Below are 14,767 nucleotides of genomic sequence, written 5' to 3' on the forward strand. Positions count from 1 at the left end.
CAGAATGCATTGGTTGGAGCGGATCCCTAAGGTCATCCTCCTCCAAACACCCTGCAGTAAACGAGACATCCCAGACTAGATCAGGTTGCTCAGAGCCCCATCGAGCCTGACCTTGAATGTGTTCAGGGATGTGGCCTCCATCACCCTCCCTGGGCAACCTATCCAGCGTTCACACACACTCACAAAGAGCTTCTTCCACTCTAAAACCTGTGATGCTCTGGTTTAAAACCACTGCCTCTTGTCTGGCTCGTCACATGTAGTCCCTCCCCCAGCTTTCCTGAAGGCCTCCAGAAGGTCTCCCCAGAGACTCCTCCAGGCTGAACAACCCAGCTCTCTCAGCCTGTCCTAGTAGAAGGATGATTCCCATTCCTCTGATCTGTTTTGTGCCTCTCCTCTGGACCTGCTTCATCTTGTCTGTGTTTCTCTTGTCCTTATGGCCCCAGAGCTGGACGCAATAGTCCAGGTGAGGTCTCAGCAGAGCATAAAGTGGCAGAACCACCTCCTGATCTACTGGCCAGAATCACTGAAGCTACCAAACTGAACGATGCCAGACAGGAGGTACCAGTTTCAGAGGCCAGAGCAATACCTACGGTGATAACATGTTGCTCTGCTGGGGAGTATCTGCAGCTTCTCAGGAAAAGCTTGAGCACAGCTGGCATTGTCAGAGCCTGGCCTGGCTCTGCTCTGATCCAGGGAGAATGCTCCTACACCACTTCAATATATACATTTTGCTTCGAGTTTTGATCACCACCAGGCAGAAAATCCAAACTACTAAAGGCCCTATCATGCCTCCAATGAAGGCAGTGCCACTTACCTTCTGCTTTCAGGAGGGATAGCTGTGTCAGGCCCAAGCTGTCCCCCCCTCCTCCTCCCATTAAAATAGGAGCAACAGAGTAGATAAAAAGGCTGTCAGACTGCTCCTTGACTCAGTTTCCTCTGGGGATGAATAGAAGGCTTGGTAAAATATGTTGCATTGCCTTTGTATTTCTAAAAATCCATCTGCCATTACCTTGTCTCACTTTTTAGCTGCACAGACAGAATAACATTAGCTGATATGGTGCCTTACTCTGGGAGAAGCATGGGATGGAAGTTGCTTTGGAGCTGGCTGTGGAGTTTTGAGAACTGATCAAATGATTTATCCCACAAAGTGACCATGTTGCAGGTTTGCACTACCTGGACTAGGTACACCTGCATTGGGGAGACAGGCAGAAAAGAGAGGTGATCAGAAAAGGCACATTAAAATGATCTACAAGAGAAAACAGAGGGTAATTTAAACAAAGGAAATCCTTTCTCTAATGCAGTGTCACCTGCCAGCAGATTCGGTTTGTGATTCACAGTCTTTGCTGCACAGGACCAGTCACTTGCTGGATAGCATGCAACTCAAACACTGAAAGATCACTGCAGTGTGTGAAAACTAATAATGCATCATTAAAGCACCACATAACAGCCTCTGATTTCTATTAGGCTTCCTAATTTTGTGCCATGTTTCCCTACTGGATGCTTTAATTAGCTGTTGATTTTATTTTTCATTACAGGACATGAACTGCTCTCCTTAATGGCTCCCTGCTAATAGCTGTCTGCCTAGCGTTCTCCCTCTCGGCTAGCTCACCTGCTTTATGGCACTGCTGGCCTCCTCCTGTGATCCCTTTAATGTGGCACAAGCACATCTTCCGGAGAGGAGGAGAGTGGGAAGCTCACAGAAGAGCTGTTAAAGACCAAGGCAGAGGAGGGCAAGGAAAGAAACACACTACATACCCAATTCAGGCTTTCTGCTGAACCCCAGAATGATGGCTCTTGCTATTGACTGCTCTGCATCCAGCATCACCCACTCTTGGGGCACAGTCTCTGGAGCTGGCTGCTTGGCAGAGCCTGCCACCGACATCTGCCCAAGTGCGTGGATCAAGTTATTGAGTTTAACAGGAAAGCACTCCAAGCTTTCCTTTATTTTCCTGGAGAGAAGCAAAAGAGGCACTATTTATGTTCCAAGTTCTTGATCCTTGGTTTCATGGAAGCAAGAATCAAAGCACTCCAGGCTAGAAAGAGCTACTTTACATGAACGTGTACCCAGATACACACCAGTAGTCACTACTGTTTGCAGGAAGGCAGAATATTCAGCCCCACGGCTTAAAAGAGTGCTTCTGCTACAGCATGCCTCACAGCTTACCTTGGGGTAGTGATTTTTCATGACCTGGATATCATCATCTGTATTTTGGGTTATAGAGATGGACTTGACACTTCCATGTGTGCTTTGAGGAGCCCCAGGGTAGAAGAGCATGGTGTCGGCGGGTCGGAGAGGGTGCCCTAGCGCTCCCCTGGTTTTGCTCACCTCACGTGGCCTTGCACCTCTTTGCACGAGGCTCTCACATCCAAGTTGTGACTTAGCTGTGCTTGTTGTGTTGCTAAATCCTCTGCCCAGTTCTTAAAAGCTCTATCCCTGTGGAACTGTTAAGATGAAAACAACGACAAACCCAAAACAAACAACACCCCCTCCCCACCAAAACCAAAATCAAACCAAGCCCAAAACAAAGCAAAGCAAGAAAGGAATCTTCCTCCCTTACCTCTCCTCATCTCGTTCTCATGCAAGGGAAGTTAAAATACACTTCTAATATCCTAGAAGTTGAGAATTCTTCATCAGGAAACACAAAATAGATCTAAAACTCACTAGATCTACATGTAGATATGTACTGCAAGTGTGTTTTCATATCCCAGGGAGCTTGACTTGAGAAATAACACCATAAATAATCACTGGCCTTCGAGTAAGCTGCAGGACTCACCAGAAAGTGCTCCCTTGAATTCAGTTGCTGGTTAAGACCTGTTTAACTTGTGATGCCTTTTTCACTGTTTCCCTATTTCCCTGCTTGCTTCTACATCTCTGAAGATACTCTGAATGGATTCTGATCTCAGAACAACTGTTTATTAGTTTCAGGCCATATATCAGCAAACCTCTACCAAATCGTCAGGGATTTTCGGGGTGGATTCTTTCTTTTATTTCTCTCTCACTTCCTGTCTCTCTCTTTCGCTTTCTCTCTCTTTCTCTTCCTCTCTTTCTTTCCCTCTCCCTCCCTCTCTCTTTCTCTCCTTCTCTCTCTCCCTCTTTTTCTCTCACTCTCCCCTTCTCTCTTTCTCCCTCTCCTTTTTCCCCTCCCTCTCCCTCTCTCTTCCTCTCTCACTCCCTCTCCCTTTCCCTTCCTCTCCTTCTCTCCCTCCCTCTCTGCTCCTCCTCGCTCCCTCTCCCAGTTTTGGACTCTGACTAGCTTACAAGGACTGATGATACACTTAACCATCCTCATCGTCACCTGCTGAAAGCTGAGCAAATGCTTCACTTGTCATTTTCACCGAAGCTCTTGTCCATGGATTTCAGTGAGGACGTTGGACTGCATGCTGCAATCAGAATCAGCTGCATTCATCATATTAGTCTCATTTTCCCTGTCTGACACTCTGGCTAACGTCTGTAGCTTCATAGTTGCAACCACACCAAAAAGAGGATGCTACCTGCAGACAGTTCCTTGTCTCACCACTCCCACGTTGAAAGTTCATTCAAAACCAGTGTCTGAATGCAAGGTGCCAACTGGGCATACTGAACTGAAGGAAGGAGATGTCTCTGGTTTTCTTAATGAAATACACTCAAAAGGTATCTCTGACTTGATTCAGTTAATTATCTCAGTTATTAATTACCTTCTCCAGAAAGAGATGCACACAGCCTGTTCAGTAAATGACACAGATTAACACTCAAATGGGAAACAAGAATACAAATATCATTTCAGAGCAGGAGTACAGAATCAATCCTGTGCTGAATAATTAAGGCTGCATCTGTGGTGAACTCTTGCTTTTTAACTCCTGTGCATTTAATTTACTGCATAGATTAAAGTCTCCCTAAATCACTAAGACACAATTTAGGTTACACAGTTTGTAACTGGGCCACACTGCAGTACAGCAGTCAGGGAATGTACAGTATTGCTATGAGGTGTATCAGCTTTGCAGCTAAACCCCATGCATTTTAATCCACACCAAGCAAGCCTCTGTTTATAAACTAGCATTAATTTGGGCATCATCACTATGCAGAACAGCTGATACCAGAACACCACTATTTAAACAAGTCAGTGTTTTAATAGCTTGTTGTTCTTTCTGTGGGTCCATTAAGCTCCTAAAATGCTTTTAATACCCAGATTGCTAATCACATACTTTAAAGCTAAACAGAGGTTCCTGTTGCCATCCTGGCAGATTTTCCCTGTCAGTTATTTTAAACTGCTGCATTTAAATAAAACACCAAGGTAAGGAGAGGTTGGTTTTCTGTTCCCTCTCTATTCCACTCTCCCAGTTACGACAAAATATTATGCAATCCTTATCTCATGTTACCACCAAAGAGTTGAGAAGGCTTTGGTGCTCTTCTGGTGACATCTCCGAGTGTGTTTTTGCAGTGAGGCAAAACAACTCTGCTTGTGGCTCTCTGCACTTTCTTTCAAGCACAAGCTAGCCTGAGGAAATCACAGAATCAGCCAGGTTGGAAGAGACCTCCAAGCTCAGCCAGTCCAACCTAGCACCCAGCCCTGGCCAATCACTCAGACCATGGCACTAAGTGCCCCAGCCAGGCTTGGCTTCAACACCTCCAGGCACAGTGACTCCACCACATCCCTGGGCTGCCCATTCCAATGCCAATTACTCTTTTTGCCAACAACTTCCTCCTAACATCCAGCCTAGACCTGCCCTGGCACAGCTTGAGACTGTGTCCCCTTGTTCTGTTGCTGCTTGCCTGGGAGAAGAGCCCAACCCCACCTGGCTACAGCCTCCCTTCAAGTAGTTGTAGACAGCAATGAGGTCTGCCCTGAGCCTCCTCTCAATGGTGCTTTGCTGGTAACTGTCAGATGCACAATGTCTATGAGAGGGTTAGATGGATTCTGTAACCAATTCAGATCAGTTCCATTCATTGCATTAGGCTATCCTTAATCCCTCAGAACAATTTCTAACGTACATTAAAAACACCAGGCAGCATGCCAGGCCATGCTGACAGCTGAAAGCATCTGCACGAGAGTTATAGCGAGGGCAAGATGGGCTCCAAGGTTCGGGTAAAACCCTTCAGGGAAGAAGAAAGGAGGGAAGGAAGAGGATCAAATGGAGTTCCAAGGATCAAATGGAGTTCAGGGCAGATGCTGGAGAGACAGCAGTGATCCATTTGTCAGTAGGTGCACGGAGTGAGTAAGCAAACACAGTGACTCTTGTTCAAGTCTCAATGGGGCATTGTTTATCCACTAACTAAGGGTGTGACCTTGCAGAGGGCTCCAAGATGTGTGAAGCTTAAACACTGCCACCTCGTCGGTTCCCTAGCAGTGAGCTGACCCAGGGTGAGAAGGGCACAGTACACAAGTGAGGCCACTGATTGTTGGACCCTATTTTGAATCAGCTTGAGAGCACAGGAATCTGGCGAGACACAGAATGCTTTATGATCCTGACAGGAGTCAGCAACGTTCCAGTCCAGCTCCAGTAGCGTTGCTCTGATGGTTACAGACGGTGACGGCAATGAACAGATTCATGTGACTGTGCCAGGACTGTTTGGACATCGTTCATCATTTCCTGCTGGATTTAAACAAACAGTGGAGGCAATGTGTGTTCATACTGCCTCAACCCAAACTCGGGTAGCTGCTAGAAGCAAACTATTCCTACAGAGACACAAAGATGGACTGTTCTCCTGCTTCACTCGCAGGGGTTTCCAGCAGATGCATTGTAATGGCTGCTTCTGAAAGACTACATAGCCACCTTGTGCTTAGAGCAAGAAGTATCCTGCTGCTGGCAGAGTCTAACATTCCAGTGATGACATTCCTTGCCTAGGAAATAACTTTAAGAACAACACAGGGGTTTGGAAGTAACTATGGAGAAAAAGAAGCAATGGAATGAGAAGGATCTGAGAGCTACTTGACACTATGCTAAGAGGCAAGAATCCTCAATTTTCCTTGGTTTCCTGAGGACACCTTGAAAAACAGATATAGAATAAGCTGCAGAGTGCCATGAGAAGTGTCTAGCTGGATTTTTTTTACCCTCACCTGGACCATTTTGTATAACAAGGAGATAGAGAAGAATTTTTCTGAGGGTTCAGGAATAAAGAGGACCTCCTGTGTCCAGTTCTGGGCTCCTCAATTCAAGAGAGATGTTGAGGTGTCTGGAAGGTGTAGAGAGAAGGCAGCAAGGCTGGGGAGGGGAGCCTGGAGCACAGCCCTGTGAGGAGAGGCCTGAGGGAGCTGGGGGGGTGCAGCCTGCAGAAGTAGGGAGGCTCAGGGCAGATCTCACTACTGTCTCAATTACCTGAAGGGAGGCTGTAGCCAGGTGGGGTTGGGCTCTTCTGCCAGGCAGCCAGCAACAGAAGAAGGGGACACAGTGTAAAGTTGTGCCAGGGGAGGTCTAGGCTGGATGTTAGTAGGAAGTTGTTGGCAGAGAGGGTGATTGGCATTGGAATGGGCATGCCCAGGGATGTGGGTGGAAGTCACTGTGCCTGGAGGGTGTTGAAGCCATGCCTGGCTGGGGCACTTTAGTGCCATGGTCTGATTCTATGACGTAGGTAATGCAAAGCTCACAAAACTCTCAATATATTAACATTCCTGGGGGCAGGTCAGAAAATGCTGATAGAGTTCTGCATGGACCCAGGTATCAGGCCGTGTCACAGGCCTCTTCTGGGGGAAAAGTGGAGCGATTCCCAGACTTTAGAATCCTAGTAAGGCATGCAGGCCTGCTGTTTCTGCCCATGCCTCAACATACAGAGTTGGTTAGTTAATACCTGTGTTGAATTCACACAAATAATGTTCAACATGAATAGAAATCAAAACGAAAGGGAAAAAAAAGGAAATGAAATCACAGAAAATTCATAATCTAAAGACAAGAGACATTCTTCTTGCAAATGAGCATATATAATAGAAACACAACAGCCGCATCCCAGGAGTACTACAGAACAAAACAGTATCTGAACTCTCTGTGTAGATTGTATGGACAAATCTGCACTTCAGCATTTTGAAGGAAACTGAGACAAGAGGTCTGGAGTTCACTATCACAGTTGAGCAGAAAATACAAGTTTCAATTTGGAGAATAGAGCCCACAGCCATCTCGTGGACGTGCACCATGATGTATTTGTTGGTCAGCAGGACTCGAGTGGCATTTCCACTCTGAAAGCCTTTATTCCTAACAAGCAATGCTACCAAGAAATCTATCAGGAAGAACCTGCTGGCCTCCGAGTCCTAACTGTAGTCTCTCTGGGTGTGAGCAGGACCTTCCCACACGGAGGGCTCTATCAGGCCACAAAGCACACTGACTCTTTTGACTTCCAAGAGACTGCGAGTTACATCTCACGGAATCAGTCAGGTTGGAAAAGACTCCAGAGCAAGTCCGACCAATCACCCAACAGTATCTCATCAACTAATCCATGCCACTAAGAGTCACTTCCAGTCCTGTTTTTAAACACCCTCTGTGGACAGGGACTCCACCACCTCCCTGGACAGCCCATTCTAATGCCAATCACTCTTTCTGTGAAAGAACTTCCTAACATCCAGCCTAAACCTCCCCTGGTGCAGCTTGAGACTGTGTCCTCTCATTATATCACCGTTTGCCTCCTTGCTAATGCCCACTCTTATCCCACGTGCTGAGAAAGACTGCAGGTAAATTCCCACTCAGAAGCCCCTTACTTCCTTCACCTTAATCCTTAAAACATCACAAACACCTGCCCAACTGCAATAAAGAGCATGAGCCACATCTCCTGTCCTGAAACCAGCCTTCATCCTCTGTCTTCAAGCTAAGCAATGGCTGCCAGTGATAATAACTCCAAGCTAGTCCCTACCATCTGAAACAGCATACTGATCCCTCCTACCAGAGGAGCACTGGGCACTAGCTTGGAGCTTTACATCAGCCAAAGGCAATTTTCACTCTGAAGGTCACTTTTCCCTTTTGCTGTGTGCATCCTAGCATTTTTTACTAATTAAATCAATTGTTTGGATTGTTTTGGTTTTAATCAGCGAGAGACAGACACAAACCATTGACAGAACTGACTTCTACAACTTATTAGGAACTACCCAGTACCTACTGGAAAGTGGAAATAAAACTGCAATTTGGGATATGTCAAACTTTCAAGGCAAGGGTAAAGTAGGAGGTGAGGGTAAATGTGAAGCTGTAATTAACTTTTTTAATGAAGCAGCCTTGCTAAGAGACAAAAGAGAAGGCACAGGGGGACAAAGAAGTGTGAAAGGAGAAGAAAATCAGTGCTCTGCTGCGTATAATTGAACAATACTTCTGTTTGACGAGCTCTGATCTTTCTCTTTTAAGAAGGGCCTCCCTTAAACTCTCTTAGGAAGGGTTCCAGCCTTCTCCAAACCTGCTGCCTCAGTCTCTGTTTCTGATACACGAAAAAGAGACATATGAGTAACACAGTCTGAATTGCCCAGAGTCTTCACGTGTGCATGGAGTAGTAATGGGACTGGCTCCAGCTCAAGCTTTCAGCTCATTTATTCATCGCGGTGTGCCCCCCTGGCTGTAAAGAGGGCTAGATGGATTTGCTGCTGCTCGAGGCTGTGCTGCATTTTGGGAGTGCCCTTTAAGGCTCTGAGTTTGAAGGGAGCACTTCACTCAGAGCCCAGGGATGCAAACTAGATGTGTGCTCTGCACTTGCACAAGGGGAGCAGGCAGAGAAGCCTGGCTTGCTTTGCCTGTGCACATGGTGCCCAGTCTGCCCCGGGGAAATGAGTGCTGCACAGGACAGGCTTAGGCAGGGAGACTTTTCCCTCATACTGTGCTCAGAGCAGAAAAAACGAACTTCCAGATGTTGTCTCCGCTGGTTATTGTCACAAACAGCAAAAGGTTTCATTACCTGGACACAAATCATGCTTCAAACGCATCTATATTCACAGACCACACCTGTCACAGAAAAGCATTCTAAGTGCTTCAGAAGGAGAATCAGCACCATCTTGCAGATGGAGAAACTATGCCTAACAGGGGCAAGGAACCTGCCTGAGGCAACACAGAAGGCCAAAAGAAGAGAGCAGTGACTAAAATCAGGAACTCCAGGTCCTGAGTCCATGGATGAGTTGAACCTTTCTGCACAGTCAGAACGCGGCTGCGCGCAGCGGCTGCGTTCCTGAGCGGAGAGGAAGGCTGGCTAGCCACAAGCCAGCTCGGCTTCACCACAGAGCTGCAGAAATCTCCAGGCACTGAGGGACTTGTTACAGGGCTACCACAAATACACAGCTGTTTCTTCCAGAAGTTTCAGACTGGTTATAACATGCATAAGAAACAGACTTTCCAAAAGCAAACACATGAGACCAGATGTCCTTTTGTGTCGTACCATCGATCGCAACCTCTTAGCACGGCAGAAAACATGCAGGGCTTTTGTTTGGTCGGTTTCTGTTTGGCAGTTTTGCATCATGTGTGATGGTTTGGGAGTTACCTGCCCCCCCGGCTCTCATGAAATCACCCAGACTAGACTCAGCCAGCTGGAAGGATTGAAGCTTTACATTCACAGCTTAGCACAACAGACAAGCAGAGAGTCACAACAGAGCACAAATATATACAGCTATATATTGAAACATGCAGGTTAAAGGTAACACAGAAACACAACAGCCCTCTCAGAAACCAGAGTCCCCAGGAGGGGCTCCCAACCACCCTTCCACCTTCTTTCCACTCCTCTGCCTTATCCCAGAGTCTGCCTTGTGGCCAAGGTGAGCTGTGAGGATCAGCAAGGGGGTTAGAAGCAGGAGGATTAGTTAGACAGATCCAAGCAGAAGAGAAACACAGACTCTGCCAGATAGAGGCACACTCTCTGTCCTATCTGTGTTTGTGTCCTTGCTTTTATACATCTCAGCAAGCCTATCAGTGCAGTAGACATCACCACTGTTCCCTTTTCACAGCCTATCATCTATTTTTGCTCATTAAACTATTCCAGTTAGCCTCAAAGCAGCACAATCATGCCTGAAGGAGATAAGATGTCTGGATTATATTCAGGTTTTACCTTGTAAAGTAGCTGGTAGCCTGGAGGTCTGAGTCATAAGTACGGAGATTATCATACACATACTTCAGATCCTGAACGCTGTTTAGCTCAGGCAGTCCTGCGTGCAGCATCTTAAAGTAGAGAAACATCATCAGTTCACTGTTCTATTAGCAGTAACTTAAATGAATAGGGATTAAATGAGAAAACATATATTTTATACCAAGGAAGGACTTCCTGTAAAAGACAAAGATTTTCTGGCTTGAAAAGTGGTTCTGAAGCTGTGCAATGCCTGGAATACTAAAGAGAATATATTTCCTTACAAACCTTCACACTGAGGTACTGGAAGGAGGCACGAGTCAGAATCACAAATCCACTGCAGTTATGTATTTTCTCTTTGGATATCACAATCTCAGTGTGTGGATTGCTATATTGTCTTCAGAGCATTTCAGTGGTGGTGAAAAGAACTCCACCAAGCTCAGCCAGCAGTAGGCACACTTCTGCAATGCTCCTAGTGTTGTCCTAGTCCTAATCCAATTTAGCACATCACCTTTCCTTTTTCACTGCAGATTGCACCATCACTGCTTTAGACTTCTCTCACAAAGGGATCATACACTCACTCCCTGGAGGGGAGCTCCTTTTGACACTGAATTCATAGCAGAAGCCCTGACTTGTGCACTGACAACTGCCCCCTGGAAAGGTGATCACTCTCCATGAGTGAGGAGTGGAGTTGTTCTAGTTGGCCAAGTCAGGTTGACAAAACAGGTAATGCAAATATATCCCTTGCAAAGGAACAGCATGAGTGGGGTAGACAGCTCTGAGTGTGTCCAATTGCACCTGCAGGCCTCTCCAGGCATTTTAACCTGTTAACAACATAAGAATTTTCACTCCCTTCAAAATGGGCTGGCTGTTGTCAGCAACCACAGCGTGTTCAGAGTGAAGCTTCGTATATAACAGAGAAAGAAAACGTCTCCACGTTGCTCAGGAAGAAATGCATCTGAATCTGCAGTCTCTGCTGTGTATCCTTCACGCAGAATGGCAGCAGAGAAACAGGAGGCATTGCTTTTGCTTTAAGCTTTGGCTGCAATGAGCAGAGTAAGGGGGAGCGAGGTGGGGGGTGGTGTGTTTTCCTCAAACCCTCTCAATATTGTTAAGCCCTTTTGACATTGTGAGGAAAATCTTGCTTCATATCAGACACAGCTGTGGTGGTTTGCTCTGGGTTGGGGGCCAGATGCCCACCCAATTCACTCCCCTTCTTAGAAGGGAGAGGGAAAACATAAGAAGAGGCCAATGGGTCAAGATAAGAGCAGTTTCATAAAGCAAAAGTGAAAGCAAAGGCTGCACACAGAAGCAAGAGCAAACAAAAACATCACCCTCTGGCTCCCATCAGCATATGCTGTCTGCTGCAGCCTGGGAAGCAGGGCTCTGGCATGCGTAGCAGGTGCTCTGGAGGACAAACAGCATTAAGGAATGCCCCATTTCTTTCTTCCCCTTAGCTTTTGCAGCTGAGCTGATAGCATATGGTATGGGACAGCTCTTTGGTCAGTTTGGGTCAGCTGGCCCGGCTCTGTTCCCTCCCAGGATCTTACCCACCACCCAGCCTTCTGTTGCAGAGGCACAACCTTGGTGCTGTGTGAGCATTACTCAGCAGCAGCCAAAACACTGATGTGTTAGCAACACCCTTCCAGCTACCAATGCAAAACAGCACCATGAAAGATGCAATGGGGGGAACTAAATCCACCTCTGCCAAAACCACTACACCAATGTATACTGGCACTGGACAGTTAGATTGCTGTCTCACAGAGGTCTGGCTAGCAAGGAGCACAGAGGCAGAAAGCTCAACGAGGTGAATCAAAACGAGTTGAGAGAAGGAACAGTAACAACATTTAGCACTTAACCATGCACAATGCTATTTATCTCTACGCCTTCAACCCACGTATAAAGGATGATAAAAACCCTTGTTATTTTATTGTTTGTTCAGGAAGGAAAAAAGGGGGGGAAAGTCATTCCATAGGCAAATTAAGCTTCTTGCCCTGCATTAGGAAAAACACTACAAATGAACATGATCTCAATGATCTGTGGTAGAACAGAAAAACATTCCTTTTAGACTCTCTGCTTTGCTGAAGCAAATCCAACCAAACAAACAAAACATCGCTTTTGCTGGCTTCAAGGGGGTCCTAAAGGCTTATCATGTTGCTTCATCCCTTTTGCTCTACATAGCATCACTTTTGGGTTCCCAGTCCCCTGATAAGAGGAGGCCTGTGAATACTGTGGCTAGTGATGCCAGATGCTAATTAGACAAGACATGGAACAACTGCTCAGAAAGCAACTCCAGGTCGCCTAGGGCAACTCACAAGTCACTGGGTGTCTAAGCTGAAGTGCCTGCATCGCTCCCCTTGTTTGGCCACAGCTATGTCTCGACCTACCGTACTTAGTTATCCTTCTGCCTGAATGGAGCTGCCTGGATTCAGTGCTGGGGTGTGATGCTCAGCCCACCCTCCCATGAAAAACATAGTCCTGTCATGCACTTTCCATGTGCTAGACCTCCAAAATGAGGGTGTTTCCTGAGTCTCTTCCCAAATTGCATTTATGAGTTTCAAAGGGGGAAATGACACAGGGACACAGGGTTCTTGAGTCTCAGATCTGCTATGTCTCCTGTTTTATTTCATGAGGCCAACCTACTTCTTGTCACAACGAGGCAGCTGGATCAATTACTTGCTGTATGGTGTAATCTCTAAGCCCTCTTTAATAATTTTCTACCCCAGCAGAATCTTTACATCAGTAATGGATTTTACATTTCTTTAAACTAGTCAAAAGGTGTTTATGTCCTGTGGTTACCCTCTTTACATCAGGTCACATCAAAGCTCTAGTGAGGGCAAAGCTGACGAGCTACAGGTGTTTATGCAGCTAAACTCTGCCAGCTGACTCTTGTGTGTCCCACAGGTGTTCCTGCCTTTGGAAGTGATGGAAGCTTCATGGATTATTTCTTAGTCCCAGCAGCAAATGCCAGTACAGCTCTAGAAACATGCTGCTTGCCACCAAGAAAAAGCATAAATTCCCATCTGGGGAACTCCCCAAATTACTCATAACCCTGGTTTGTTAAAAACCACTAACAGTGAGATCACCCAGGGCACAGCTGAGCTGCACTTCTTTGGAAATGGCCTTACTGTCTGTATTTTCCACTGTTTTACAGATAGCATCTAGGCAAGAAAAGGGTGGGAGAGGAAAGAGAGATTAATGGTTCAGACTCCCAGACAGTCAGAGAAATCTTAGGCTGTCACTGATACAAATCAGCAGCGAGTAGTTTAACTTGCAGCCTCATGATGGCATCTGATATTCTGCACTGAAATTAATTCCCAGTGCATCTCCTTCACTCTGCTAGAAATGATCCATGCAACTAAAACATTTTGATACTTACAGGTTCTGACCAATGCTCAAGGGACTTGCTCTTCCAAATATCACTGGCAAAAAGCAGGCACTGGCAAACTTGTTTAATCTCCTTTGGTATGAGCTGTTCATCAATGGGATGGGACTCTGCTGCCAGTTATTTCTCAATTATGAAACGCAGCACAGATGACTGAACTGCAGCCCACTGCCAAGTACTAAGCCAGAGCTGTATGCTGACTTTAAGCTCAGTGGTATTACCTCTCTCAAGATGAGCAAAAGCAAAAGAAGATGCAGCATGTAGTGAATACAGCCAAACCCAGGCAGAGATAGCTGTTTATTTCAGAGCTCCTGCTGGGAGCATTTTCCTAACACTCTCTCTCTATTATCCCCAAGTAATTTAACATCACTATCTCTGCAGCTTGCAGAAAAAGGGGCTGTCCTGGACACAGGGACATGGACAAAGATGCAGCTGTATTTGCAGCATGTTGTTTTGGGCAGCCTGTTCAGAAGTGCAGGGAGCACTCCTGTGAAGGAGAGAGCAGGGGTGCTCCCAGAGGCTCTTTGACATTGGATCTCCTACAATTGCATTCTGCATTCCTTCAGATGCAAAATTATGCTTTATGACAGGAAAGCAGCTTGCTGCACCTTTGTGACTACTTAGGAGTAGGGCACTCCCCTCTGATCCACATTGGGAAATAGCTCATTGCATCACTGTATGAGAATCCATGGAAATTCTTGCCATTTCTCTTCTCCCTGCTCTAAAACTTGGACACAATACAGTGTTTGCAGGATAACTTCTTGGCTGTACCCCAGCCTCAGCAGGGGTTCTGTTTATGAGGTGATACAGATGTTTTTTCATGCACAGACCACTCACCTAGGTTTCAAATGGGCTCCTAGACTTAAGGTCTGGATTATTATCTTAGGCAAGAGACTTACCAAGTATTAGTGGATTTGACATTGTCATTCTACTCACAAAGGTGAGAACCATTAACTGCTCACACACAAGTCAACAGAGTCACAGAAGCTGCTGCAGCAGATGAACCTGTAGAAATACTTAAGGCCTAAAAGCTCCTAGAGGTTTTAAAATCCTATAGAAAAGGATTTTTAGACCTGTGTTAGCTGCAGTGCTGCTAGGCACTGTCCTCTCATCCAGGCTGTGAAGGGTTTAGCTTACTTTGTCTCACTGTAACCATGAATAGGATTGGTAAATGTTAGTTTTTGAAGACCTACAGAGCAGGCTGAGTGAAATTCCTGAATGTGAAACCTGCACCCAGCTTCTTCTGTAGTGTTCTGCTATGCTGTAAAAGAGGAAAACCACCACCACCAAAATGCACCAGCACTTTAGCTTTTCTTCTCTTTGAAACCAGTGCTGAAACTGGAGAGTTCCTTTGCACAGGGAGAGGCAACACTACTGTGGCCGTCTGAGCTAGA

General features: G+C 46.1%; 1 protein-coding gene across 1 annotated transcript in view; it reads right to left on the reverse strand.

Annotated features, from left to right (window-relative positions):
* The window catches only part of PIK3C2G (phosphatidylinositol-4-phosphate 3-kinase catalytic subunit type 2 gamma), a 209,831-nt gene that overhangs the window by 41,523 nt on the left and 153,541 nt on the right, over nucleotides 1-14,767 (reverse strand). The window contains 3 exon segments of the mRNA XM_064155587.1: nucleotides 1,067-1,188; nucleotides 1,745-1,949; nucleotides 9,974-10,083. Of these exon segments, the coding sequence (XP_064011657.1) occupies nucleotides 1,067-1,188; nucleotides 1,745-1,949; nucleotides 9,974-10,083 (437 nt within the window).

This window comes from Pogoniulus pusillus, chromosome 15, assembly GCF_015220805.1.
Source record: "Pogoniulus pusillus isolate bPogPus1 chromosome 15, bPogPus1.pri, whole genome shotgun sequence".
NCBI classification, from domain to species: Eukaryota; Metazoa; Chordata; class Aves; order Piciformes; family Lybiidae; genus Pogoniulus; species Pogoniulus pusillus.